At 32.7% G+C, this 26521-nt stretch overlaps 2 protein-coding genes across 2 annotated transcripts in view; one reads left to right on the forward strand and one right to left on the reverse strand.

Moving 5' to 3' along the window:
- The first annotated feature begins 347 nt into the window (after positions 1–347).
- LOC143234425 (UPF0047 protein YjbQ-like) lies at positions 348–13831 on the forward strand. Its single transcript, XM_076471788.1, has 7 exons — positions 348–561; positions 3555–3589; positions 5902–5921; positions 7174–7213; positions 9639–9680; positions 10791–10908; positions 13611–13831. Exons 1-7 carry the CDS (start codon positions 384–386, stop codon positions 13655–13657), a joined length of 480 nt encoding a protein of 159 aa, XP_076327903.1. The 5' UTR covers positions 348–383; the 3' UTR covers positions 13658–13831.
- Positions 13832–15667: 1836 nt separating this feature from the next.
- The window catches only part of LOC143234423 (rap1 GTPase-GDP dissociation stimulator 1-like), a 50433-nt gene continuing 39579 nt past the window's right edge, over positions 15668–26521 (reverse strand). The window contains 3 exon segments of the mRNA XM_076471787.1: positions 15668–19118; positions 20080–20208; positions 25179–25355. Of these exon segments, the coding sequence (XP_076327902.1) occupies positions 18988–19118; positions 20080–20208; positions 25179–25355 (437 nt within the window). The 3' untranslated portion in view covers positions 15668–18987.

The raw sequence follows: 26521 nt of genomic DNA on the forward strand, positions 1-26521 counted from the left end.
CGGGGATTTGAACCCTCGATCCTCATATTACGAGAGTGTGTGTTAGTATTATTTCACAACTTTGGTTTTGTGAACTACATTTGCAATCATATATTTTGGTGTTCTAGATATAAGGCTTTGAAAATAAGCCACAATGAATAACAATTTATTTGTCAAGAAAAAATTTTCATCAGTTGAATGTAATTTACTTTATCGTTTACCATAAATTTAAATGTTAGTATGCTTAGAAATATTTAGAATATTTTTGTACGTTTTACATTTGAAAAGCAGGATTAGTGTCGTTGTTTGTTTTTGTTTCCGTATAATTTTTCTGCCAATTCCATGAAACAAATATCGTATTCATAATTCTAAGTGCGACAGATGACGCTAACGCTACTATAAACATGGCAAGTTCTGGTAGTAGTATTGGTTCAAGTACTGGAATTATTCGAGGTTCCTCGTGGATTCAGAAAAAAATAAACCTAAAACCTCTACAACGAGGTTGTCATCTTATAACAGATGAAATTGTCAAGCAAGTGCCAGAACTTTCACAGTTTGTTGTAGGAATTCTCCATCTTCAGGGTAAATAGCTGCGGTTTTTCTTTTAATGTTTTTAGAAGTTTAGGCTTCACTTAGTTGGATGGGAAGCTGTGGGGAGAGTTTGGATCATATAGGTACCAAAATGGTCTCTTTTTTTTTATTATTCTTAACTCTTAGTCCTATGTTATTTTAATTATTTTTTTAAATTTACGACTTAGAACAGTAAGAACTAACTGGAACTCGAATACATTTTTTTTAGTTTGCAGCATTTGTCGGGCGAATGTTTTATCTTGAACAAACTTACGAAGTTACAATCCTATCCACAGTAATCCCAGATGGGTGAGAGAGAACGTTATGGGTAGAATTATCAAGTTTGTTTCTCTGTGGTAAAAACGAGCATCACACTCCCAGTGTAGAGTGATACTGTAATAGGGCTGAAACAATTTTAAAACTAAATCACAACAACACACTTTTGACCATTTCCAAAATTATCTGTTTTTATTGTCTCACACTTTTAAACCTGGAAAACCGAACTTATTAATAGTTTTTCTACTTAGAAATATATTAATTATAATTTAAAAAATGTGCCAAAGATATTTTGAAGAACTAATAAAAAATGTTTTTTTGTTTTATTTTTTTACAGCAGGGAGGGCTACAAATCTGAATTCCTGTATCTGTCGAATGACAGATTAGGTTAAGAAAATGTAGAAGAAAGGGTGGGGAATACTGTATTGTATCAGGTAATTTTCCAAGGAAAATGTAAAGGAGTTATGTATAATGACAAACTGTACATATAAAACTCATACTGATGTATAGAGAAGTTGGACAGTCCTACTTTTAATGGAATATCTGTTAGTCTTGGTAACAAATGCATATTTAGGTTTATATTTGTTGTGTCAGCATCCCATGCTTCCTGATAGTTATGTAACTTTTTTTTTTTTTTTTTGAGATACATAATATCTGGTCATTACTTAAGTAATGTCTGATTTTAGGTTCAGAAAAAGAGAAAGGATTTCAAATGGTTTTAATGTTATTTAATCAATAATGTGTGTTCCATTATTATTAATTACTTCCTGCCAATGATTCACAAGCTTCTGAATGCCACTTCTGTAACATTTTGGGGTTATGAAGAAAAGAATGTAGTTTTGGCATCTTCATGTGTTCCAAACTCATTTCCATCAAGATAGTTCTGTATACTTTATAATAGATAATAATCATATGGGACAAGGTCTGGAGAATAAGGAGGATGTGGAAGTTTTTCCCAGTCTAGTTCTTTTATCTTTACAGATGTGATTCTTGCTGTATGGGGCTGTGCATTATCCTGGTGTAACACAAAACCTTTACAATTTATCAAAGCAAGCCTCTTTTCTTTAAGTGCAACATTCAAGTGCTCTAACTGTTGACAGTAGAAGTTTGATGTAATTGTTACATTGAGTGGCAGCAACTCAAAGTGGATCACACTAACAATATCCCACCAAATGCTTAACAAGATTTCTCTAGGGTAGAGGTCAATTTTGGACTGTGCTTTAGTCAGTTTACCTGCACTGAGCCATTGTCTGTGGAACTTAGCATTTTTATAAAATATTCATTTTTCATCTCTAGTCACTAACCTGTCCAACAAAGGTAAGTTACATTCACGAGAGAGAGAGAAGTGCAAATGTCCACTCTTGTTCTAAGGTTGGCTTCTGTCAAATCATGGAGGACCCATTTTCAAAGTTTTGACACCTTTCCAAGCTGTTGCAGATGACAGTGAACTGTTGAATGGGTTAAATTAAGCTTCTGTGCTAGTTCTTCAACTGTTACAGTACAATCTTCATCAAGTGTAGCCAGTAATAAGTCATCATTAAACTTAAGAGGACGACCTGAACGTGGTGCATCACTTAGGCTGTAGTCATCTGATCTGAACTTCTGAAACCACCTTCGTCATTTTCTTTCACTTGGAGACTTCACACCATAAACAACTTGAATGTTTCATGTAGTTTCTGCTGCACTATTGCCTTTTTTAAACTCATAAAACATTATATACTTAATGTACTCCTCAGACACATCCATCTTCATAAGGGTTTATTTGATTAATGATCTGAAAAAGTTGAGTTGGATTAGTTTCTTTTATTTGTCTGAACATTTTTATACACGTCATACTAAATATTTTAGTCATTAAAACCTTCTACAAAGACAGAAATGATGATGCACTTTCTGTAATACATTTTTAGACATTACTTATAGGATGGCCTGATAGTACAGTAAACTGTGTTTGGAGTGAGAATTCAGAAGTGAAGGTTCCATTCATGTATAAAATGGTGATAGCATTTTTCATTATTTGGAATTGGTAATTAAAATGCACAAGAAGTGTGGAGGTACACAAAATTCCAAATTAGAGAAATGGGGTACGTATACCCCCGTACTACCCTCCACTTTGAGCACTGGCTGTAAACATATAATGTGAGAAATAGTGTGTGAATGGTGGAAAGGTTAAAACCTGTGTTAAAAGGTGTTGGTCTGAAAAAACATGTTCATATCAGTTGCCTACAGACTTAAGTTATGAAAAATTATTTTGTTATTTTTAAAATCATTTTGTCTGTTGTATAATAGCTATTCATTTAAGCAAAGTAGCTGAACAGTTAATTCTAAAAGAATTTTCTTTTCTTGATAATTTAGTACTTATTAATTTCTGTCAAAATACTTTATTTTATACTATATGGCAGTTTTTGTAGATTTGTTAATTATAAAATGTTTTATAAATTTTCTTTAAATATAACTTGTTTGTGCACAAGAGAAACTAGGGAATATATGAATTCTAAATTTTCTCAAAATATATTTAGAATACTTATATTAGTTTAAAAAGATTCAGCTATTTTGATATTAAACTACTCACTATATTTTTGGTGGTTTTAAACTTATAACCATTATGATAGTAAACATATGTTTGTCATTCATGTATAACGTACTTTATAAACATCTATTCACATTTTATTTAGTAGTTATCAAAAGGTTTAGTAGTTGAACATTATTAAAGTGTTATTTTATATTTACAGTCATGCATACCTCAGCAAGCCTTGCTCTCAATGAGGTTGGTTTAATATTTAGTTTTATTTAAAGTTTTATTTTTTGTATTATTTGTCAAAATAAAGTTATCGAATTATGGATGTGGTTTTTAAATTTGCATAATTGAAAATTTCAGATCGTCCATCACATTTAATACAAAACTTTTTGCATATTAAACAGATAAAAACTGTACATGATAAATTATTTCTTTTTGTGTTATAGATTGGTTTACATTTACTACAGTTCTGTGATTCTTAGAAAAAGTATAATTTTCACTTTGTTTAGAGTGTAGGTATATTAAAACAGCATAATAATTTGTTCTTTCATTCATTATGTAATTGTATAAAGTTAACGTGTTGAGTTTGGTTACTTTCATATTTGTGTAGTTTCACAGTATTTTAGTTTGGTTACTTTCATGTTGTGTAGTTTTACGGCATGTTTTTTTTAACATGAGATATGAAAGGATTCCATGTTTTTCTTGAGGTTAAAACAAGATTTACAAAAGTTTTTAATGTGTAAAAACTTATTGTTTCTGTAATGTTTAACTGGTTAAACAACAAGTTAGTACAACTCAAAATACCTAAAAGAAAAGTTTTAGATAAGTAAGAAAGGTTTCTAGAGTAAACATGGTAAGAGTGAAGGTTCGTAAGTTGACTGCTAATACTTGAAGTACAAGAACACAATAGAAAATATCCTGAGAAAAGTAAAGTTTAAATGTTTACTTTTTTTCAGATGTGAGGTACAAGGAACAGTTGATTCTTTGTTGTCCGTATGATTTGTTTTCCTATGATATGTGTATTTGATCATGCACAGTATCATATGGTTGTCTTACAGTTAGGTACTAAAATGGTGTAACTCTGTCCATGCTAAGACTTTTTATAGTAATGTGGTAAAATAATTAACATGTGCAAGAGAACAAAATAGACTGTCATATGAGTAGAAATGTGGCAGAAGTAAATTTCCAAATAATAGTGTATTCAGCCAACAGATCAGTATGTGAATTTCTCTACTTTTGGAACAGATTTGTCTTGTTATTAAGGTAATGGGCAGAAACAACATCAATATATGAAAAACATTTCAGTTGTTGTCCTTGTTGGTAACAAGTTCAACACCGTTATGCCACTGACTTAGTTCAGTGTTTCTTAAATATACTTATTTGAACATTACATGATTTATCAAGTGACATAAGTAATACCTAGATTATTAAACTCTTAAATGTCTTTAGAATCTGTAAGTTTCTACTGATATAATTATTTATGTTTGGCCTTTCTTGATACGAGATGGACAGATAAAAGCCTCTGTGTAATTCTAATTGTTTTGTTTTTTTGTTTTTGTTTTTTGAATTTCACGCAAAGCTACTCGAGGGCTATCTGCGCTTTTAAAAAAATACCCGTCCTTCCCAGTGGGGAATCGAACCCCAGTCTCACGTGACAGGCGGGTATACTCACCACTATACTACCGAGGACTGAAGTGTGTAATTCTGACTAGTCTAAACAAGTCCTTATTAAGTTATGTTGTAGAAAACTTTTACATCAATTAAAGAAAAGTCCTTTTTCTCAGAATTTTAAAATTGTCAAAAAAGAAATTACTTTGAAGAGGCCTTCATGTATATAAGGAGTGATTTGAAGAGAAGGCTTTAGAACTACAATCAATTAAATGGAAATCAGAATGTTTTGTAGAAATGTGTCTTTAAAAACAAATTATATTATTTAGTCATGTGTCAAAGCAGTAGTGGGCATTTATATTGTACAGAATGGCCTTACTGTTCATGTGATACAATACAAAACAGTAATAGAATTGTTCAAGGTATACCATTGTTTATTTGGAAATGTGGTAAATTAGTGACAGAAAGTCTATGTTATACAAAACTTGTAATCATCTGTAGGATGTCTGTGTTTGAACTTATCAGCTTTAGTTTAAAACTCTTGGAAAATATACTCGTATATTGAAGAATGTGTAATTATTTGCCTAGAACATGGTAATAAGAAAGACTTGTTGATTGTATATAAAAAGTAGAATGTTTTTTTAATTAAATAGTTTCAAGCAAACTACTTTGATTTTGAATAGATCCAAGAACATAAACTTCTTTCACAACAGTTATTTAGCAAAAACAGTCTCAAAGAGACACACACATTTTTTTTTTGTAAAACTAAAACTGTGCAGTAACTTCCCAGATTTTGAACTTGTACATAAGTATACAAAGTGTTTGTTGTGTTGTTAGCATTGGTTTTAGAAGGTAGTTGTGAAACCTAATAAGGTTATTTGGTATAACTATTTCACACTCAGTGTTTAAAATATGTTGGATTGAGTTTCATAAATTTATTTTGTTTCTTTTAGAACTGGGATCCAGATGTGAGGTAAGTCGGTTGAAATTTTGTGTTTAGCACAAAGCTCTGTCTTCAAGGAAGTTGCAAAGTTTACTGTTTTTAGGTAGAAACTAAGGAATCTTATCAGAACTTGTTCTATCAGTTGTATTATGTGTTTGAAGAATAATTTACATGAATCTGTACGGAAATTGTTGGGTTAGTGAAGGTTCATTAATGCTTATGTTCAGTATTATACTGTATATTGGATGTTTGTTTAGTTGAACTGAATAATGCATGTTCTAGTGTTTGGTTAAACTGGATAATGCATGTTCTAGTGTTTGGTTAAACTGGATAATGCATGTTCTAGTGTTTGGTTAAACTGGATAATGCATGTTCTAGTGTTTAGTTAAACTGGATGATGCGTGTTTCAGTGTTTGGTTAAACTGGATGATGCGTGTTTCAGTGTTTAGTTAAACTGGATGATGCGTGTTTCAGTGTTTAGTTAAACTGGATGATGCGTGTTTCAGTGTTTAGTTAAACTGGATGATGCGTGTTTCAGTGTTTAGTTAAACTGGATGATGCGTGTTTCTATGTTTAGTAGGTTAGGCGAGATAGAAATATCTAGAACGATTTTTTATTTTGAAACCATACAGTAACTCTGTTACTTATGTCTAAATATTGTTTCCACATCCTGTGCTTTAAGTGAGAAATGTGTTTTTGTATATCCTCTCCTCTCCTTTGGATTCAAACCATTTCTAAACATAAATATTTAGATTCTTCTGAGCAGACGTACAAAATTAGGTAACACATTTGTGGCACATGAATGTTCTAAAAATATGTGTTGTAAAGTAGGATGTTAGTAGCCATCTGTAGATACAGTTTATGTTAACCAAAAACTCATTACTTGTGAATGTTTTGAGTTCTTTCTCACTGAAGAGTTAGTTTTTTTCACAGATATCTCTAGTTTGTAATTTCATTGGTTTTATATATCTATTAATCTGTTGAAATGTTTTATGCAACTTAAGTTGTTCAAATCTTGTGTTGATGAAATTATAAAGTGCTCATAGTCGATACATTTGCATGTCATTTTAGCACTAGTAATAAAAAAAACATATAACACCAGCTTTTCTTTATTTATACACTCAGTTTGTTCAGGAGTGTTGCATTAAAAACACACAAACCATAATTCATCTCTAGTTTACTGATTACTTGTATCAAAATTTCTTTTATACAGCAATATGCACTACAGAAACTAAATATTTAAGCCTTATTATATACGTTGGTCTCTCTCTTTTTTTTTCAGGAAAGACGTTGAGATGTTTCTTACCAAGTTAGTTCCAGAGGTAAGTTGTGAAGAAATATTTTTTGTTTGGAACTTCTAAACTGTTTTATTGTATAATAATCCCAAGGACTTCTTTAATATCCAGTTTGGTGTTTATTTTACCTTCCATCATTCTTGTTGTCTCTAAGGCATGTTTAATGTATGAATTGCAAGTGTAGAGCCGCCTGATTAATTTAACTGCTTCAATTAGTTTCAGGCCAATAAAAAAAGTATATTCATGGTAACATGAGGTGGGTATTAATTTTAAGTTGAATTTTAAACCATAGCCACACCTTTCTGATTGTGGGATGTCTTGTTTTACTGTGTCTTCACTGGATTGTAAGTTCCACATGCTTCTACTAGTGTTAGAAAACCTGAAGATGGATGGTTAACCAGCTTAACAAACAAAAGCAGTTTGGTTGAAGGCACTCAACGACATGCAGAAAAAAACTAATAGACTAGTAACAGGACATTGTTGTTTCTATTTCAAAAACTGGCTGAACATGTATACTATTTACTAAAGTCTGGGTGACATCTCGACTTCATGTGTACTGTTAACTTTCCCACTTCACATTTTGTGTTTGTAAACATTTCCATCCATGTTAAAGGGTTTCAACTGTCTAGGTTACTGGAACCACTGTATTTTTCTTTTACCTCTTAAAATAATTAATTAATCAAAGTTTCAACTGAATCGTAAAGGTAATAGTCTACTTAAAAGTTTTCAGTTGTTAGTTATCTCAACTGTTGCAGTAATTGAAATATTGTCATTACAGTTTCTCATTATTTTCAATTAATTCAGCACTGTTAAAGTTAATAAGTTAGTGTAGCAACTTACCAAAATAATCAACTAATTAAAGTTAATGTTTCAGGTTGTTCCTGTTTTCAATTATTCCAACTACCCAAGTTTTATGTCAGAAACATGAGTCAGTTGGTTAATAAGCCAAGTGGTTAATTGACTTTACTAGAGTAAAGGTCTTTGTCTAAGAATAAAGAGGAAACATCTGTATATATAATTTTTGTACAAAATATTTGGTCCACATAGTTTTATTTTTTACAAACATTGTTTGTCTGTCTGTGAAGAAAGGAAGAATGTGTTAATGTTTTGACAGCTGAAAAAGTTGTTCTGTGTTTTAAATATTTTAAACTTTTAAATGTTTAGTTTTATAGATTTGTTTACAATAAAATGTTAGTATTTTACTATATTGTATTTATTTGACATCACATCAGTAAAGTGCTGTATTGTATGTGACCTTGTCATGTCGGTCGGGTATCTGGTTGTTTTTGTTTTCATCACATTTGTAACATGATATATTGAAATTTCTTTAGGGATAAGACAAGTAGTAATTTATCAGATGTCAGATTTTGGATATCCACCTCCTCACTTCTGACATGACTAGGATACTTTTGTGTTGGATAGTAGATGTAGCCAACATCTGACAGGGTGAGGATATTTTTATATTGGATATTAGGCATGGCCAACATCTGATAAGGCTAGGATATTTTTGTATTGTATAGTAGTTGTAGCCAGTCTGACAGGGCTAAGGTATTTGTGTTATTGGATAGTAGGCATAGTTAACATCTGACAAGGCTAGTATATTTTTGAATTGGATGGTAATGTAGCCAATGTCTCACAAGATTGGATATTTTTAAATTAGATAGTAGATGTAGCCATGAATATTAAAAGTGCTGAGCAGGCATGAGCTGCCATTTCATTGTAGTATTAAACTAATTACATAATCATTGTTTTCAAAAATTTAATAAGGATATTCATGGGATGTGCATCTCTGTATGAGTGAGTGATTATTGGATGCTCTTTAAGCAAATGTGGCATATGTTAGTGTGAGACAGAGCTTTACATATTTTACCTCCTGCTGAAACTGTTGTTTGGACTGTGTTTGTCAACTGTGACCATTTTTAGTGTATAGTGGGTGTTCTTGATGTTTGTGAAACTACATAATAACTATCAGGGCTTCCACTCTTTAATTCTGAGGAAACTGATACTATGTTTAGAAGCTAGTAAAAATGCACTAATGGGTTAGGTAATGGATTAATTTTTACATGTCACTATCAAGTTATATCATGCCTGTGTGTTATCGTGAAATAATCAGTTGATAGAAATATCACCTGATTATCTGATTCATAAAAAAAAAAATTAATAACTGATCGTATTGGGTTTCATCAGATAGTACAGTACCCAGTCAGACTGGATGTTTGTCCTGTCCCTAATTTTGTCATACCTTTTAAGTTAACTTGTATTTTATTTCCATCATGTCATGGATTTAATAGATTGTATTTGACTTTAGTAGTGGTTATGTTGCAGTCTAGAAAACTATGGAAATATTTTGCTCTGCTACAGTTTACTTTAGGTCTAGTGGGTAAGTGTGAATGTCTCTGCTTTTTTTAACAGACATGTATTGTGTGTTTGTAACTAGTGTTTTATTTTACAGAGTATGCCATTTAGACATTCCTGTGAAGGACCTGATGATATGGTAAGAATTATGGAAAGTTGTACTCTTGATGTATCCTTCACTTTTGTAAGGATTTAAAGTGGTTAGTCCCCTGCTGGTACAGCAATAAGTCTACTGATTTACATATTATTTGGTAACATTAACCAGAAGATAAACAAGGGTTTGAAGCTGATGAAGTAGTGGAACTGGCTTTATTTGATAACATAAACAAGGTAGTTGAATAAAACCATATGATTGTACTAATTTTTTGTTTTTTATTGTTTCATTATTTGCCTGAGTTTAAATAATTCTTAATTTGTAAGCTACTAAGGTTTGTTAATAAATAAAGCAGTTTCTTAAATATAATATTTTTATGTCCTTATAACAAATTTGGTACGATTATTTAAGTTCCTGTAACAAGGTTGGTACAAATATTTAAGTTCTTGTAACAAGGTTGGTACAAATATTTAAGTTCTTGTAACAGGGTCGGTACAAATATTTAACTTCTTGTAACAGGGTCGGTACAAATATTTAACTTCTTGTAACAGGGTTGGCACAAATATTTAACTTCTTGTAACAGGGTTGGCACAAATATTTAACTTCTTGTAACAGGGTTGGCACAAATATTTAACTTCTTGTAACAGGGTCGGTACAAATATTTAAGTTCTTGTAACAGGGTCGGTACAAATATTTCGGTTCTCGTAACAAGGTCGGTACAGGATATTTTGGTTGTTGTAACAAGGTCTGCATGGATATTTTATCACAACTTGAAATTAAGTTTTGATTTTCTTTATTGGTGCATTTTATATTTTAAAATTCCAGTTAAAAAAGGTAGTTTCACTTCTTGATTACTTGCCAAACTATAGTATCTTTATGTTATGATCAGTGAAGTTTGATCAGAAATTGAATCTTACAGATTATACACAGCTTATTAATGTTTACTAAACATTCTATTAAAAAAATGTGTAGTAGAAAACTTTAAGTACTTACAAACTTTGGGTAAAGAATTCATAGACACATTTGTAATTATTAGTTTGAACTTAAATAGTATTTGAATTTAAAAAACAATTATTAGAAATGTGAACTTTGTAAAATATCAATGTACATATATATTAAGGGTGATTTCTGTTGTTTGTTTTTCTTTTTTTTCAGCCAGCTCATATCAAGGCCTGTTTTATGGGTTCTAGTTTAACCATTCCTGTATCTAAGGGATCACTGAATCTTGGTACCTGGCAAGGAATCTGGCTCTGTGAACATCGGGATAGAGCAGGTTTGTTTTTAGTAAGGAGTTTGCTATGTTCTGTAACAGTTCACTTTGGTTCTAAATTAGATTTAATTCTATTCGTTAGCTTTACCTCATGGAAGAAATTCACATTTGGATTTATTGACACATGGATAATGTATCAAAATGCTTAAACATTATTAATAGTGAAACTTATAAGGGTTGAACTTAGGAAATATTTACATTTATACAGAGTTAAACTTGGCCTAATAGTTAGAGTTCCAGACTGTAAATCAGAATGTCCAAGGTTTAAGCCTGATGTGCCATAGAAAAGGTGTTTAGGCTGTTGGGGGCATTAGAATTGGGATGGTCAGTCTTTCTCTTTGGTGAACAGCAGCCACACAGGCAGCGAGTACTGTTCACTGGCTATCCTTTATGTGGTTAACAGTTCTAAATCAGTGACTTTGACCACATGTTTAGCCCATGGTATGGTTAGAATTCAGAAAACATCATTTTTCCTTGTTATTATATTTTGACATAAATAATCTGCCCCCCGGCATACCCCACAGGCCAACAGTACAGATAAATTTTGGGAGAGAAAAAAATTAAAGGATCACTTTACATTAACATGATAAAACCTTCACTAAATGGAGATTCTGAATTAGAGGTGAGTCACCTGTGGCTATCATTGGTTAAATTTACAGGAAGTCTCTCCACCAGTCAGAAAGATAGATAAACCAATCATAATATATTTTCCTTGATCCACCAAAATTCTATAAAGATTGACAACAACACTGACTTGAAGACAAAGAACTTTCAAAACTTCTCAATACTTGTGCTTCTATAACAGTCCATTCAACTAAATCCACCATGTTGGCTGCTGAATTTTCTATCATTTTATGAATTTTTCTATATTCATAAAAATTACTCTAATTGCACTGTGTAACACAAATTTTGTTTGTGGATGGTATGTGTTATTTCTAAATTGCTTATGTTGTAAAAGTACACAAAATGGCCATTATTCCCTTCAAACTTTGCTTTTGTGACCTGAATAACTAATTCAGAAGTTAACCTATTTTCTGTGTAAAAAAATGGGCAAATTTGCACATTTTCATTTACATAAGGTCTGAATAAAACAACATATGAATCAAGATTTACATGTATTTATACTAAAGTTATACAAAACTGTTTAGAAGTGAGTAGTTTTTCAAGGTTTGCAACTGTAATGTAAATCACTTTCACGTATCAGCCCCCAAATATAGTCTCCCATCATGTTTTTGTTATATGATCCCAGGTCGTGAAAGCAAAGTTTGAAAAGAAAAATGAGTCTTTTCCATTTACTTTAGGCATAAGCAATTGAGAAATAACACTTTCTGCTCAGGAACACGAAAAAGTAAACATTTTGTTACATAGTGTTATTATTGCTGTGTGATGTTTGCTGTGAATATTAGGAAGATAAAAATAAAAAGTTACAAAAAGCTGATTTACAACTAAAAGTTTCTCTATCCATAAGAATGTGATTAGAGATAGGGTGATTGTGTGGGTGAACTAAAAATTTGTGAACAAGTTGCAGAAACAACAGCCAAAATTAAAATAAATACCCCAAACTAAATGTGGACATGTGAAGTGGTCTACAGTGGAAGTAGGTCTGGAAGCATGGGTTATATCACAAAGAGATGTGGGCCGTTCAATACCCACAACACTGATACGCTTTCGATTTTAACAAATGGCTCATGTGGATGGATATCACCAATCATGTGCAAGGATTTTCTCAAACAACAACATCATAGACGAATGTTCGAAACATAAAATTAACCATTTCAGTCTCGTAAACAAAAAAATAAATAGCATGTTATCCACACACATGTAACTAACATATAACCTGTGGGTTATTTGCATGAAAATATAGTTTCTACACCAATGCTCAGAATATGATCTTGTATAAACGCCTTAGTCAGAGGTATTTGCAATTCCGTGGTTGTTTCAATCATTAAATTCATATTTTGTTATCATTTCTGTGATTTTTTGACTTGTATAAAGTTCTCAGTATTTTCTACATGCTTGCCTTTTTCAAGATTTTTTCAGCTACCAATATTTTAAAGTATTAAAAAACTTCTGGTAGGGCTAGTGGATGTTAATTACTACTGTAAAGATATGATGTGAAACTGCAGAACACTTTGAGGAAAACATGTTTTTTTCCCCTCCTGTCTTTCTGAACTACAGTTGTTGCTTGTCCCACCTGCAATAAAAAGGGAGTCAGTCAGTCTCTGATTTTTATCTTTTAATTATGTCTGCATAGGGTTTGAACTGTTATATAATGTGGCGTGTTTTTTATGAATATCATGTTATTGTATGGTTGACACCTTTGTTCAGATTCGGCTGTTTCTATGTGATAAAATCAGATACAAATATCACAGTATTATATGATGAATACCTTTATTCAAACTTGGTTGTTTCTATGTAATAAAATCAGATACTAATATGGCTTTGAGATTTTTGTTGAATAACAATATTATATGGTGAACACCTTTGTTCAGACTTGGCTGTTTCTGTGATAAAATCAGATACAAATATGGATTTTAGATTTTTTTAAAATGTTAAACTCATACTGAAAAAACAACTTTTGGTATGTATTTATTGTTTTAGATTTTTTGTGAAGATAAATATTTAAGTAAGGATTGTGAGATTACCATGGTTTATAGTAAGTTTGTTGTCTAATATATTCAGTAATATTTTGTGTTTTCTCCCAGGTTCTAGGAAGGTTGTGGTTACTATAAATGGAGCTACTAAAGACTGAACAGTTTACCCACAATGCATGTTTAGAGCAACAAACCCCCTTCTCCCAAGTAGTTTTGTCTTATACAAAGATCCTGCAAAGTTTAATAAAGGATAATTTTCATTATGTTTTAAAAATATTCTACCTTACAAAACTAGTACTATATTGTAACATGAAATAAATACTTGTAGAAAATGAGTCATTCTGTTTTGACAGTTTTGTTAAACTAAATACTATAAGTGGATAATTCCTGTCAAATAGTGGTTTAAAAAGCTAAAAACATCCAGATACCATTTTAAATATTCTTTTGAGTATTAAATTACGATATGTTTGATAAGAACAAAGTTATGTATAACAACAACTTTGATTAGCATGTGCTGACAAATTTAAAGTAATTGTTGTAAAGTATTACACTTAGGTTGTTTGTCTGTGTTTACTATGCCCTTAAACTACATGAGTGTCCACAAGTTAGGTAAACAATATAGCTCCAATAGTGAATTTATTTCATTTGAAAATAAATGATTTGAAGTTTCTTTGTCATTGACTTCTGCAGAAAAGTGAAAAAAAATGTATTTAATAATAAATGATACGAAAACTTGTGTAGAATGTCTGCAGAACAACAATATAATGTTTATGTTATTAAAAGTAACCCTTGAGAAGGTTGGTAGCTAAGAAATGTAACAGAATGAATGTCAGGATATGCTTTTCATATTTCACAGTTTAATTACATTCCATACAAACTGTGCATGTTGTGATAGAATTATGGGCCAGATTTACAGTTTCTAAAGTAAAGGTAGAATTTTGTTGGTTTTTTTTTAATTTGCATAATGAAAGACTTGACATTAAGTTTTAGAAAAGTGACCCCAATATGGTTTCTCTAAATTGCTGCTAGTTTGATAGTAAATGTATTTATTCATATCTTACCAACATTTCATGTATTCTTTTACCAGAGTTTGTTCTGTAACACTAACATACTTTATCTTTAGCGACCTCAGAAACCACTTTAACCAAAATCCTTGTAGTGCAGTTTAATTTTTCTTTGGATAATGCAAAAATATCTGTGATATCTCATTGTTTCTGATAGAACAACTGGATACCATGATATTTGACTAGGTGATCGTATTAACTTATGTTCAAGTCTGTCGCACTATTAATAGTTACTTGAAGTGAAAATAAAAAGAGTGCAAAATGTGAGTCCTGGCCTAATCTATAGTATTACATCTTCAATCTTATAAATTATCTGTTAGGGACAAAAAATCCTTTGCTCCACAATTATTCATATTTAGTTTAACTTGTTGTGGTGGAAGGATTTTTTGAGATACACAGTTTCAAGTGGTAAATAAACTATTGATTGTATTCTTCACGTGTTCCTTACACAGCATCATCAAAGTATGTTGTGATGCATTTAAAGTTTACAGGATTATGTTGATAATTTATTGAACATCTTTTTCCCTTTGTATCTATTTTGATGTAATTACTTTTGTCAGTACTTCAGAAAAAACTAAATAAATGAATCTTTGATATATAAGGAAAATAAAATAAAGGTTAAAACATAACTGACAAATAATTAGAACTTTTTTTTCTTTTTTGGAACATGGGATGGATGAGCAAGTTGTTTACCATGGAATGTTGGGTAATTTTTTTGTAGAATAACCTAATTATGTAGACACACATTATAACCATCAGATGCAAGCTGACATGCCAGTGACTCAGAGTTTCAGCTACACCTCAGAAATACCAGTAAATGATATTAAATATCCTGGTTATATTCATATACAAGTGGTTTATACTGTCAAATGTTGTCTTTCTTTACTTAACTGGAAGAAATAAGATGATATTGTTGGATTATAACTTATGTACTTTGAGTAGTATAATTTTACTTCAAATAAAAATATCACAGTAGGGTTAGCGTAAGTACCAATTATTAAAAATTAAGAAATGTAATTAGAGTTATAGAAGCATATTATAACACTTTACAATAAACACTGACTTTCTAACATAATATATATTACATACAATACCACAAGGGCGAGGGGTAATAATTGCACTTTATTTTGCAAATAAATAAATAAATATACTATAATTTTTTGGAAAAGAAACATCAATACCATACAGTTATTATAATGTCAACATGTATAAACCAACTATATAGTCTTTGTAGGCAATTGTGAGGTTTTCCTATAACAAAGATATTTTATTCGAAAGGACATTTGTAATTTAGTCTGCCTTTAATAGGTTTAACAGGAATTTAAGTTCAAATGAAAACCAAACTATAAAACTCAATATTAGAATTCCAACATTAAAAAAACTGTAAAGTGATTACAAAATTGTTTTTTTGGTTTCAGTTACCTTGATAATTATTATCCAGGTATTTCATACATAACAGATAATGATAGACAATGGAATTTGACAACTGTAAATTAGAGAAATTGACAAGGTAAATAATTAAAAAACAAGTTTAAATCTGTCACTTCCATAATATCAGAGTAAACAACAATCAGAACTAAACAGTTATTTACAGGAAGTGCCCTATTTAAAAATGTATATATTTATTGTAATTTTCTTGTTGGCATACTAATGACTACAATAAAATAAATAGCATATTCACATAAAGTGTATCTTGGGTGCAATAGAAGAAAATATCACCCAAACCAAACAAGCTTGTATAGAATGTCAGCCATCAAAATTTCAGAAGATTGGTTTCCAAACGTTTTCTCACTGATCCCACCTTATCTCGATTTGGACATACCCCCAGTGCAACATGTAATGTTTGGTTGTTTTTTTAATGTTTTAAATTATTCTTCTCGCAATGTATCATCACACAAAGGTTGGAAACCACTGTTCTAGACATACGAAATAAATGTGCAAACATAGGATCTTCACCCTACTGCTACCTGGTGAGTATTTTACTAATCAGAAGTTAGGCTCTTGAGATTAAAGTTTTACTTATTTCAAGCAAGAAAAAGTTATTGAATCATTCATTTCATTACGAGAACCTTATCTCCTCTAACACAAAATATAAGTTGTGTCCAACATGTACATTTAAAACAATTTGTGTGTTAATTTTCATTTACCTCTAATTCTAACAATTCAGAACTGAATTTAACTTCACAACAAATGCAAACTTTAATTATTTGTTTAAGTCTACGTCGCTATAAGCTTTATGTAATCTGTAAATATGCACAAAACAGTCAAACAATACGGCTACACACACACACACTACATCAGTAAGCCATAAAAGTACAGTGGCTGAATTGTTCTTTAGAAATAAATAAATAAATAAAAATCGAACAAATGTAAAAAACTAACAAAAATTTGACATCTGTACTTTTATCAGTTGGATCTTTGGTAAAATAAAATCACTTGGTTTGTTTAGGTCACTCATCTGTGTATGATTTTTTACAGTGTTGCTCTCATCTGTTAACTTTGAAATACACTACAACTTGTAACAGCATGCCACTAAAGATGGCTACACACACCACACATCCAACTGTTCTAAAAGCTGCTTTCTGTGGTTACACTTAATTTAAGAAAATTACTTACAGTTGATTTGTTAATAAAACACTAATTTATAAATTTACATCTGATATTAAATTTTAAGGCTTCGTGGATAAACAGTTCCATCATCCCTGATAGACTGTTTGGGAAGAGTATTCATGATGAAACTCAGTCTGAATGGATGAAAAATTTCTGTTGTTGAAAAGACGTGTGCAGAGGACGATATTTAGACCTCAAAACGTCATCCTCTACATCAGGCAGTTGTCATCCATTCAGACCGAGTTTCATCAGCAACTTTATCATCAATAAACTTACATGTGTTTTAGCCTGTCCATAAAGACATAGAACCTTTCTAAAAGGGTCATGGCTCTTCCATTTCTACAGTACACCCAAATTCCAGTCATGTTCTGTGTATTAATAAACTATAAATGTTTTATTATCTAATATTATAAATATACTATAAACAGGGTCAGGTTAAGAGCAAACAACACACAAGAATTGGGGTGGTTACAATAAGTGTTAATCTTGGGAAGCCTTACACTCTCAGTACAGCTCCTAATTCAAGATATATTTTAAAAATGGCTTACATCATTCCTTTTAATATATTTGACCATTTCACAATGAAACTCCAGTAAGGTGTTACTCTGAACCAATAAACAAAAACACCAACATTGCTGAACAGGTGCTTTCAATTAATTATAAAACTATATATATAGTGTAGAAGGACTCACTAGTGGTATTTGTAAAAACTAATATTGACTGACAAATAACATCATGAAAACCTCATTTTGTTTCCAAACATTAGGTAAATACAAGGCAAAAAGCTATGAAATTGCTTCTATTATCTACTCAAGGTATTAGAAACACTCACAAAATATTTATCATATTAGATTTAATAGAAAGAATCACTGCTTATGCTATTCAAGGGTAAAAATGAGACAAGTCTATCTGGTTGGGTGTTTGGTAAGTTATAAATAAATCTAAGTATTCTCTACATTGACTTGAGGTTTTATTTTTTATGGTACATTTAATACAAATTGAAATAACTAATACAACCAATAGTTCATTTTTATTTGTGCTTTTGGAATTTTAATAAGTTGATGAACTTAATTTCAAATAAGTAATTTTACTGCTACACCACACTGTTCATTTTAGGTATGTATCACTTGAATGTAATGGTATTCATACATAGACCTAAAGGAAAAACAACTTTTACATTTATAACGAATAGTTTTTCTCTGTCACCTTCCTACTTAACTTTGAAATACGAATATTTTATTCAAAAACTTTCCACCCTACTTAGTGTATTATCATGCATTATAAACCTATGCATAACCAGGCTGGTACAGCTACCAACGTCTCACTGGTCCACCAGAAAAATTTATTTGAAAATTAATGTTTTGGACATCTCAATCACCAATTAAAGTGTTTCTATAACTGAAAGTTTTATAAAATGCTATAAATAAACTGTATTTTTGACTTTAAAGTGATAAAAACAGTAAGCAGCCTATAAGCAAAACCAACTGATTCTTTTCTACAAAAGAAAGATCTTTGAGTACATACACGTAATTACCGAAAATTTAATTTAGCTACATTTATGTAAAAGCACAAAATGAATAAAATTAATAAAGACTCTTGGGAATTGAATTTTTCTGAAAATCGATAGAAAATGCATTCAACACACAGTAAAAGCTTGGAATGAAGTAGAATATCTTTTGCTTCTTGTCTAAATTCATATCAAATATCTTTAGCCATTTCTGATTCAATTGTATACACAAAGACATAAACAGAAACTAGAAAACCATCACTCAGTGATTCGGTGTCTCCACATTTCCTCTAATCTCTCAGTACAGTCAAGGAGAAATAGAGTCAAATAAGTTGAGACAAACTCTTGCCTTTTCACACACTGCATTGTCTGAACTCTCGCTGAGATGAGATATTTCATTTTTCAATCCTGATTCTTGGAATTCTGCTTTTAATGTGTCTGGTGGTAGAAAGAAAATTACAACAGAGCTGGTTAAACATTAAGTGTAAAAATATAAACTTATATCTGTCTTATTCATCTAAAAAAAAGTATATTTTAATAAATAAAGAGGCCTGCTAATTTAAACTTCATAAATGTTGTTTTGATTTTAGTAACAAATTTTCCATAATTCAACTATACAGATTTCAAAAATATTTTTCCCTATCAGGGAGAAGAAAAACGTACATAGATCAAATTATTATTTCATTTACCACAAATAACTTTTTTATTATTATGTTTAGGTTCTAGAATAATTGGGAAGACTTTCATGTCGAGGATGATCAAGAGAAATCTACAGACAGTGGCTGTCAACATTTTAAGCATAACTAAATGTGACCCAATTTCAATGAAAATTATTCACTCATTTAAAAGTACATGTGGCATCTTGTGAAAAATCTGTACATGATGGAGAAAAATGGGTATCATTTTCAGATTCAGCATACAGGAATTACTGTAGAACATGCAAAAATTTCAAGGCAATAAAACCATCGCAGGCCTATGTTATTCTTGTATCCATCACTTAAATGTTTTATCTTCTTAAGAAAATGATGCTTTAGTGAAAAGTAACTCCCAAACTACAACGTGTTTATTATTACATTGAACATAACCATGGAATATATACATAAAAACGGCTCATTTGAGTTGAGAAAATATTTTACGTAGAGGAGTGAACGACGTTTTGACCTTCGGTGAACCTCACGATGACAGAAGAAGGTCAAAACATTGTTTGCTCCTCTACGTAAAATATTTTCTCAACCCAAATGAGCTGTTTTTTACATATATATTTCTCTACGAGTGGGTTTTCTCGACATCACCGATAACCATGGAATGAATATACAAATATAGAAAACTATCTTACAAATTGTATAAATGTAAAAGTTAAAAATAATACATTTATTACAATAGTTTACAAACTCCTGACCTGATGAAGCAATGGCAGCAATAAAGGTCAACATATTTTGCAGAATCTCTGATGAATAGCGATCTTGCTGAAGCTGCACTTTAATCAAATTACCCAAGCCAGTTTTCTGAAGTGATGCTGTAACTTCACCTACAGCGAGTTCTCAAATATTAGTTTGTTATTCACAATATACAGAAAATTAAATACCCCTTCAGTAAAAACACAAAAAGTGACTAACCGCGTAATATATTCCACAAACTAAAACAAGAACTGTGCACGAGAAGTTATGACTTTTCTGCACTGAAAATGTATTTCTAAGCACTTACCTCTATTCACAAGATTAGTTATTCTTGTTCATTGCTGCCCTCTATATGCAAACGTTTTTCTTTATGCAAACCACAAGCCTTCTGCTCCCCCCCTTCATTGGAATTGGAAGATTCCAATGCATATCCCATGCAAGTTATCATGCATTACTAATTAACCAATAGGAGCACGACATTCTTGTGTAATGTATGTGGCTCCCTCTACACTCCTACTTTGAACCCTTACTTTCACGTTTGGCAGAAAAAGTGAAAAGGAAAGGCAGGAAGTGTGAAATAAACAAAGTACATTTTGTAAATACACTTTCAATGTGGGAAAAGTATAACTTCTGATACAGAACTTGCTTCCTCTCGCCAGATAGCTATAATCCCATATTGAGAAGGAGGAAGGAACACAAGCACATCCAAAAGCATTCACAGAACACCACTGATCATGAAAGAAGAAAATTCAAGGTGTAGTGTGGCTAGTGAGTGTCAGATCATACTTGGTAGGTCAACTGCATCCAAAAACTTCATCCAGGGGAAACCAACATCCCGTGAGGGTCAAATGAGGACCATACCATCTTCTCCTCGAACCCAAGAATTGGGGGTTAAAATCTGCACCAATAACTAGGAACTGCACAAGGATTGATACCCCACAGCAATCCAGGACTAGCCATCCAACATTGAGAGAACAGATTCAACTTGTGCAAAGACTTGGGTAGAGTGGTTCACAGTAGTTTAAAACCTCCTCTTCAGAACAAACCAATATCTCATGACAGTAGAATGAGGATACCCAATCAAAGGGATGAATTGCAGCATGTTCAATGCTGAATTCCGGTCATTACAAGTGTATAACAGTATTAGTGAATAGAAAGGTCACATCATCCGATTAGGAGACGGATCAGCTCTAATGAACGTGTAAATGGTATTAGAAGGCTCCATCCACCTTTTAACAGGACAGTTCAACACCAGTGGAGGTTACTGCTCTACCCTCGACTGAATGGTTATAGCAAACTTTTAGAGGCAACCATTCAGGAAGTAACGTTCATGATCCACCATTACCCACAACAGAGTGGGATCTAGGAGACAAATCCAAAGCAAGGGCCTCTGTAAGAAAAGAAAGCATTAATAAAGACCTAATTTTATAGCCACACCAAAGTGTGAAGTATAGCCACAGGCAGTGGGTGACACCCCAAAAATACAGAAACCTTGATGCAATAGAGATAATGCAAGAATAATTTTGGCATGGTGGTCAACATGCCTGATCAAAGAAGCTTCTCCAAAGTTCAGCAAAGATGAGAAAGGGCAAAGATGAAGAGGCGAATTGTATGTGAGATAAAATGGAGTATTAGAAGATGGGAAGGAGACAAAAGAAATAAAGCTAACAGGATGAAACAATAAATCCAACTGAAAAGGGTAAAGGATGAAACTTCCTAAGAATAAGAGGGTGGTCCAAGAATAAGTAGACAACAATGGGAATCTTTGAAGGAAACTGTGCAGGCAAGATAACAACAAAGGGCATGCACAGATTTCTATCTGGATGAGGACAAGAATAGAATGAGAAACAGCAGGAAGGAGTTACCATCACGAGCCACTGAGGTCAACTGAAGGAAGAAATAATTAGTAGAAAAGAGAAGATTTTGGGTGCTTCAGTGTCCAAGAGATGGCCATAACAAATATATCTGACTGACACCACCCACAGGTCAAGAAGGAAAGGGAATACAATTTAAGGTGTAGTAATAGAATGGGGTACAACAACATAGTCTCAATCCAGAAGTACCAGACACAGAGGTGACCGATGTATATGGAAAGAACTGGACAAAAGAGTTAGGAGAGGGGAAGGAAAGACTCTGTAGTAACAAGAAAAGAAGGGAATGAGCTAAAGGAAATGGTGCCAGATACAAGAAACCAGACCTCCCTGCTAAGAACTGGACAAAAGCCAGGAGTGAAAATGAAGGACATGAAGTGTGGGAAGCAGAACCAGCATCTTTAATCATCAATAGAAGACAGAGAATACAAGGAGAAGGAGGGGGAACAACCATTACTAGAGCAAGCAAAGAAACTATGGTTGAGCAGGCCAGTAAGAAGCAATCAATAGGATCATGCATAGAGGGGTATGCATGAGGGAAACTACTCAAAGCAGTAATCAGATAGAAGGATTAACAAAGAGAACTGATTTGATCAAACTGAGGGAAATGGTAACTGCATCAATATGAGGGGTACACTGCTGACCACAAAGCTACCAAAACACAAGGGGATAAAGGAATCACTCCATTAGGTAAACCTGGTCTAGTCGTGAAAGATGATCATGAGTCTGACAAGAATATCCAAGAAGAAAGGAGACCCAAAGCCACATGGTGGTTGACCCATTCACACCAGCCCTGAAGTGATTCATCCATGAAAATATGTAAATATAGCCAATGAGAAGGAAGCAAGACACCTTCCAAAATATGAGTTGAGACCAACCACCAACAGAGATAAAATATAAGGTTGAAAGGAAGGGTGATGAGATAATCCACAGGATCCTGAGCAATGAGCCACTAGTAGTGGAAGATCCATGGAAGGGACCTCATATGAGCCTAACCAAGTGGTATTAGAGGAATCAGCAATCACCACATCCCAAAGAGCAACAGCACCTCTTGAGTAAAAAAGTGAGGAAGCAAACAGGGCATTCAAAAGTCTGTGCCTTAGAACAAAGCTGAAGAAAATAAGGTTAAACCTGACTGAGATGAGTATCAAATAAAACACACAAATGAACAAGAAACTGGACAGAACAAATGAAGGACTTTGACAAGTTGATCAACTAGTCTGAGTAACTTCAAGAAGGAACTGATGATTATTACAGATCAAATCCTGTTCAGAAAAAGTGGGAAAAAACCAGTCATTCACGAAGAAAAAAAAAGTACAACCCCAGAGTATGAAAATGAAAAGCAAAGACTGACACCAACTGACAAAAGACGTAAGGCATCAAAAGCCAGCCCAAAAGGGAGGGACAAAATTTGTATACTACAAAGAACAAACTTAAGATAAAAATGAGAATGCTCCAAAATAGAAATATGCAGATAAGCATGGGAGACATCCAACTTGATCAGTCAAAGATCTGTAGAAAAGGCCCACCAAAGAGTAGGATAGGATTCCACAGTGAACAAATAGAGTGAGATAGGTTAGATCAATGACCAGCCTCCAGGACCCAGCCATTTTGAGAACCACAAACAGGCGGGAGGAAAACTTATCCAAACCATAAGGAAAAGGCCTGTTAACCTGAAGCATGAGGCAGACTACACCCACCTTACAAATATGCTGGCACATCCAGGGATTCTGAGAAAGAAAACAGGCATGTTGGATGTGGAAGGAGAAGAAAGAAGGATTGATGAAACCTTCTGATAATAGTATGTGAACCCAAACATAAGTTAGCTCCTCCTACCAGACCCAAACCCACTGGGTAGTCACTGAAACCACTAATGACATACCATTCATTGTTGGGGAAAATGGAAAACTCTGGAACAGATGAAAGAAAGAACAGGCAAGAGCAGAGAATTGCTCTTAAATAATAGTTAGACAAATGCCATCACACATAAGGGAGGCAAAATGCACAACATGAACCAGAATATCAGGGAATAGGAGAAACCAGTTAGGACTGATTGGCAAAATGATGTAAAAAGGTAAGATGTGGGTTACAATATTTAGAAATAACAGACAAAACATCACATACCTGAAGAATACAAGCCAAAACAACTGACCAAACAGAAACCTCAGGCAAGGTGTGGGAAGGCACAGCAAACTCAGGAGGGGGGATTCAGGAACAAAAGGCAAAGGAGGAAGAAAGAGGTTGTCTGTATAATATTCCCTCATATAAATGCAGAGAAGTCCCCAGACAGGTTGCCTGTACCTGTGGCATGAACTATGATTTCAGATGAATTAAGTTGACTTGAAGTGGTAAAGTGAACTTCGGAATGCATCCGTGAAATCCTTCAAATAAACAAACAAAAAGTAAATAAATACTTTCAAAATAAAAGCATAAGTTAAATCACTTCAAGTCTGCATGGGAAGAAAAGATAGATGTCTGAACTCAAGCACTACTAAATGAGAAGCGAGGTTTGCTGGAGGAGTGTAGATGGTTTCTTTTGAATTTTGTGCAAAATTACATGAGGGCTATCTGTACTAGCCGTCATAATTTAGCAGTGTAAGACTAGAGGGAAGGCAGCTAGTCATCATCACCCACTGCCAACTGTTGGGCTACTCTTTTACCAACAAATAGTAGGATTGACTGTTACATTATAACGTCCCCACTGCTGAAAGGCCAAGCATGTTTAGTGTGAAGAGGATTCAAATCCATGACCCTTAGATTACGAGTCGAACGCCTTAACCACCTGGTCATGCCGGGACTAAGAGTGGAGATGGAGTCACATGCGTCACTTCAGCATGTCAAGCTCCTATTGGTTTCTTAATGATGCATGATGATTATATATTGGAGTCTTCCAATTCCAATAGGGAGAGAGCAAAAGGTATGTCATATCCATACAGAGGGCAGCACTGAACAAGAATAGCTAATCTTGTGACAGAAGGTAAATACAGTATAGGAATCTGGTGGTAATTAATTGTTATCATTTCATGTTGTTCAGTTCCTATAATCCTGGTGACTAGTCTGTCAACTAATCTTTGAAATTGTTAGCATTTCTGTCATAAAGTTTATAGGATAGAATGTTATATTAGGTTTTCTCATGCATAAACATCACATCTTTTACCACTACAAACTAGAAAAAAAAATTATATTAATTAGGTAAATTAGTTCACTTCATTTATATCAAAATTTCTTACCTGACACTGTCCCAGCCATTATATTAAGAGCTAAGAGGGCTTCGTTTTGCATTATCTGATGTTCTGATTGGATCATGTTAAGAAGTTGGGGGACTCCCCCTTCTTTGATCACTAGCCTCATGACTTCACTAGATCTTGAATGTTTCACCAACCAAGCCAGTAAACGAGTAGATTCTCCTATATATGCGCATAATGCTTCTTCAGTACTCGGAAAACATAAGTTAAAATGGTCAGCCTTTGTTTCAGGTTTTAAATGTATAAATCAAAAAGGTTGGGATGCAAAGTTATTCATATCTGTTAGCTTGAAAGTAATAAACTACGATACCCTTCACAACAAACAGTCTTTCCAAACTTATTAGTATGCTGCCTAGAACTCTGTTCGGAACTATAATGATGCCAGTTTCATCAGAGATTTTACTCAACTGTCTTTAATATCCATTGCTCTAAGTTACATATCTACAAATTGTCTTAGTAAAATATCTTATCATACATATAGATATATAAAAATTATATGCAGGATGACAATGTAACATATGAAAACATGAGACAACTAATTTATTTTCTTCTTTAATTTTACATTGTCAATAATATCTAATGATTCCTTACAATATCAGCTCCACTATAAGAAGACAGAACAAATGTAAGTACAGGCAACAAAACAGTTTTAATGAGGTTAATTACAAACCTTACAATACTAACCTCACTATCAGAAGACAGAACAAACATAAGTACAGGTAACAAAACAGTTTTAATGAGGTTAATCAGAGACCTTACAATACTAACCTCACTATCAGAAGACAGAACAAATGTAAGTACAGGCAACAAAACAGTTTTAATGAAGTTAATTACAAACCTTACAATACTAACCTCACTATAAGAAGACAGAACAAATGTAAGTACAGGTAACAAAACAGTTTTAATGAGGTTAATCACAGACCTTACAATACTAACCTCACTATAAGAAGACAGAACAAATGTAAGTACAGGTAACAAAACAGTTTTAATGAGGTTAATCACAGACCTTACAATACTAACCTCACTATCAGAAGACAGAACAAACATAAGTACAGGTAACAAAACAGTTTTAATGAGGTTAATCACAGACCTTACAATACTAACCTCACTATCAGAAGACAGAAAAAACATAAGTACAGGTAACAAAACAGTTGCAGAATCACGTATTTGTGTACAATGTGATATTTATGAATGTTTTTCAACTTAGCTGCTGATTTTTCTTGATGTTATTTTATTCTGCAGCCTCTTGAGAAGACAGATGAACAAACTACAAAACGAATGATGTTCAACAGAGCACCAATTCTGATTTATTTTTCCATTACAAATTC

Source organism: Tachypleus tridentatus, chromosome 12 (genome assembly GCF_004210375.1).
Source record: "Tachypleus tridentatus isolate NWPU-2018 chromosome 12, ASM421037v1, whole genome shotgun sequence".
NCBI lineage: Eukaryota > Metazoa > Arthropoda > Merostomata > Xiphosura > Limulidae > Tachypleus > Tachypleus tridentatus.